The 4,104-nt window shown below is 67.2% G+C and overlaps 1 protein-coding gene across 1 annotated transcript in view; it reads right to left on the reverse strand.

Moving 5' to 3' along the window:
• BSN (bassoon presynaptic cytomatrix protein) overlaps positions 1 to 4,104 on the reverse strand; it is a 16,194-nt gene that overhangs the window by 10,341 nt on the left and 1,749 nt on the right. Inside the window, exons 2-3 of the mRNA XM_026041533.1 lie at positions 3,832 to 4,095; positions 26 to 2,161 (exon numbers count right to left, since the gene is read on the reverse strand). Of these exons, the coding sequence (XP_025897318.1) occupies positions 26 to 2,161; positions 3,832 to 4,095 (2,400 nt within the window). The remainder of the gene's footprint in view (positions 1 to 25; positions 2,162 to 3,831; positions 4,096 to 4,104) is intronic.

Here is a 4,104-nt window from a genome sequence, read left to right on the forward strand (position 1 = left end):
CGTAGGCGTAGGGAGCGGCGCCGGCCTTGGCAGCGGGGCCGGCCGCGGCGCCGCGCAGCTTGGCGGCCTCTTGCCCCTCTTTCGCAAAATGCTGCGTGACCCGCACGTCGGGAATGACCTTGCCGGCGCCGCCGTCCGAGGCCGAGAATGAGACGGGCGCCGAGAGCTGCGTGGGGCTCGTGCCGGGCGTGAGCGGCCCCCCGTTCTGCTTGAGCAGGTCGGCGTAGGCGCTCTCGGCGTGGAGGAAGCGCTTCTCTTGGTACGCGAGGGCCTCATCCGGCCCCTTCTTCTTCTCCTGCTGCTCGAGAGCCAAGTCCAGCGAGGAGGACTGGTGCATGCGGGAGATGCTCTGCGACGTCTGCAGGATCTCCTCGTACACGGCGCCCGCCTTCGAGAGCCCGCCCTGGTAGTCGGGCTGCGCGGGGTGCCCGGTGCCGCCCTCGTACCTGTACTCGTCGAGGTAGCGGTACTCAAACGTGCTCTGCGCCTCGGCGCCGCGGTAGCCGAGCTGCTGGTACCCGCCGTACGAGGCGCCCTGCTGGGCCTGCTGCCCTTGCTGCTTCTGCATGAGCTCCGCCTTCCTCATCATCTCCTCGTAGGCCTCCTCGGCGCTCTTGAGGGGCTTGCTGGCGGGCTGGCTGGAGCCGCCCTCCGCCTTCTCCGTGGGCGAGTAGAGCGACATGAAGGCGGGCAGGTTGTACTCGCTGCCCGACTTGTACAGCTTGGAGGCCATGGCGTCGAAGCTCTCGGCCTCCGAGTCGACGGAGGGCGAGTACTCGGAGCAGGAGGAGCGGTGCAGCTCCTCCATCTCGGCCGCCTGCCGCAGCTCCTCCGTGGGGGAGGCGTCCTCGATGGGCGACAGGTTGCTGGGCGGCGTCTTGGAGCGCTCGCGCCTCCGCTGGGCCCGCAGCTCCTCCTTGTCGCGCTTGGTCTTGCGCGCCGTGCTGCGGATGCGCTGCTGCTCCACCTCCCGCATCTTCTCCTGCTCCCGCAGGAGCTCCTCTTCCTCCCGCAGCTCCTCCTCCTCGGACGAGTCCTCGATGGTGGGCAGCAGCGGCCCGTGCGAGCGGTGGCGAGCCTTCCTCTGCTGCTTCACCTCCTCCAGCCTCTGCCTCCGGCTGGGGCTGCTGTCGCTGTCCTCCTCCAGCGAGGAGATGGAGGTGGGAGAGGTGCCCGACGTGTAGCTGGGCGTCGTGGCCGGCAGGGTGGAGGTCGAGTACTCGCCCCGGGAGCGCTCCTCCGGCGAGCCCGTCAGGCTCTCCATCTCCAGCTCGGGCTCCCTGTCCAGGCTGGCGTCCGCCTCCTGCCTCCCCTCCAGGTCCCTGCCGTAGCCGTTGGTGCTGTTCAGCTCGATGGTCTTGAAGCGCCTCAGGCCGCCCTGGGCCGTGCTCACGTCGTCGCCTTCGGCCGCGTCCAGCTCCTTCCTCTCCTCCTTGTAGAGGCTGCCGGAGCCGTGCGGCAGGCGCCGCTTGGCCGGCGGAGGCTCTTTGCTCTTCTCCGCCTCGGGCTTCGGCCCCGTTTTGGCCACGCTGTATTGGAGGTGACTGTAGCCCTCCTCCTCCTCCTCCTCCAGATTGTCCTCCTCGGCGCTCATCTCCAGGATCTGCCGCCGCATGAACTCCTCGTCCGTCACCTCGGCCTCCCTGCCCGCGGGCCTGCCCGGCACCGGCGAGAAGCCTCCTTCGCTGCTGTCCTCCACGTAGTCGTGGCGCAGCTTGCTGCCAAACTCGTCCGACGACTCCATGCTCTCCCTCTGCTCCCGCTGGTTCTCCCACTCCAAGGAGTCCTCGTCCTCCTCTAGAATGTCTTCCAGCTCCTCGTCGGAATCAAAGGCTTCTGGGGTGATGGAGAGGTACCGCGGGCGCTGCCGCTGCCGCTGCTCTTCCCGCAGCTCCGCGTAGCCCTTCCCGCGCTCGCCGGCCTCCTGCGAGGCGCCCTTGGCCTCCAGGAGGGGCCGCATGCTGCTCTCCAGCTTGGTGAGCTCCGAGGGGCTGGGCGGGCTCTGCTCGGCCAGCCCGGTGCCGCTCAGCTTCTCCTCCTCCTGCTGCACCAGGCCCGTGATCTCGCTCTGCGAGCTGGAGATGCCGTCGGACGAGTAGCCCGTGTCGCTCAGGCTCTGGGGGCTGCGCGACAGGTCGGGGGGATAAGGCTTGCTTGCTTCCTGCGGGCAAGACAAAGCAACGGGTTAGCCCTGCCCGGGGGCACCCAAGGCGCCGGCTGCGGCCGCTCCTCTGCTCGGCTCCCTGGGGCCCGGTGCGGCGGCACCGCGCGGGACTCGCTGCCCTGCAAAGTGCCGGGGAGCCCGGGGCAGCGCGAGGAGCCGGTGCCCGCGGGAGCGCAGCGAGGGTGACCTGCTGCCCGCCACGGGTGTCATTCGACTCCTTCCCGCGCGCCTCGAGTCCCCGGGGACACGGGGAAGGTGACTCCGCCGGCGTCTCGAATGGCACCTCGCTGCCCTAAGGTGGGGAAACGCGCCAAGCGCTAAGCGGCCGGGCCGGGCCTGGGGCCTCCCGCCTGCCCCGGGGCTCTCCTAGGACACCCAACTTCTGCAGGGATCCCCTAGGATGGTTTCTTCTCGAGGCTGCACGTGCAGCAAGGAGCAGCCCTGAGCGCCAGCCCCGCGGTGCCGCCGAGAGCGGCGCGCGCGCGGGCCAAGGACGCCGCCTGCTTCGCCCGTCCACTCCGAAAGCTGCTCCCTGCCCCGTGGGCTCCGACAGCTGCTCCCTGCCCCACGGGCTCCGACAGCTGCTCCATGCGCGTCTCGGGGAGCGGATGCCTCGGGAGGGCTGAGGGCTACGGGAGACATCTCCAACCGGCTCCTTGGGAACGCACCAAGCAGCCCCGGTACATCACGGGGAACGCAGGCAAGGAGCCACGTGCCTCAACGCGGGCGCTCGTCCGATCCCGCCGCCGCTTCCCGGCGGATCCTGCCCACCCCAAAGGCTCCTAGTCCCTGCTAAGGGCTTCAGGGCGCCGTGCTGGAGCGCCGGGAAAAGCGCATCGCGGACGATGCTCCGAGCAGCTGCTGCAAAAGCAAACGCTCTCCGGAGGGTAGGAGCCGTTTAACCCACCCCGAGGGGGCATTCAGTGGTATCGGATTATCCGGGTGGGAATATCCGTGAGCTACACGCCGGATTCATAAATTGGTTTCAGGAATTGAGCTCCGCCAGCGTTAACTCCGCTGATAATTAATACTAAAAGGCTGTCTGCTGGAAATATTGATTTTTGACTATCTGCCTATTTAGGGGCCTGTAAGGCTCCGAACGCAGCTGAGAATCTCGGGGTATTTATGGCTCCAAGCCCTGAGGTTGGCAGGGGAGCTTCGGGCAGCGGGCTCCGCACTCGCTCCTCCACCAGCGCCAACCAGCAGAGCCCAAGGTGGGAGGAAGAGAGCGCTCACAGAAACACCCCCTCCCGCAACAGCAGCAAGGAACGCTTTGCCCAAAACGGGCTTTTCACATCCTGACAAGACTCAAATGCCCTTTATCTCTGTAAAACAAGAGGCAAAAGACTGTCGAAGCCCAATGCCCAAATTCATGTAATAGAAAGGAGCGTGCTCCTATCTAGCCTTTGAAATCCTTCTGAACTAGAAGTGTTCTGCCTCCCTAAAAGCTTTCATTTTTTTGGCAAGCCTAACAGGTTCAATGAAATGGTTTCCATTCCACTTGGCAATAAACCCCGGGCACCTGAGTATTGCCACGGGATTCACCCGCGACCAGCCCTGCCCAGCGCCCTGAGGACCCCGTGGCCACCGCAGCGTGAGGCCACGGCCGCACAAACCTGGGTGCTCGGGGGAGCTCGGAGCGCTGCGGGCAGGGTCGGAGCACCCACCTCCGTCTCCTTGGCCCTCGGAGCCTCGCTGGGCGCCCGGCTCTCCTTGCTCTCCGCCTCGGCTTTCGCGGCCGGGCTCTTCCCCTTCGGCGCGGCGCTCTCGGCGGCTTTGGGAATCTCAACGGGAAGCTTCGGCGGTGGCTTCTCCTCAACCACGGCTGGTGGCTTCTTCTCCGGGGCAGCGCCCGGCGTCCTGCTCGGCTCCGCAGCCCGGAGGTTCCTGGCGGGCGACGGGTGCCTGTCGGCGGGCGCCGCCGGCTCGGGCTGCGCCGC

The sequence above is a fragment of the Nothoprocta perdicaria genome, unplaced genomic scaffold (assembly GCF_003342845.1).
Source record: "Nothoprocta perdicaria isolate Ctin4 unplaced genomic scaffold, notPer1 scaffold_287, whole genome shotgun sequence".
Lineage (NCBI taxonomy): Eukaryota > Metazoa > Chordata > Aves > Tinamiformes > Tinamidae > Nothoprocta > Nothoprocta perdicaria.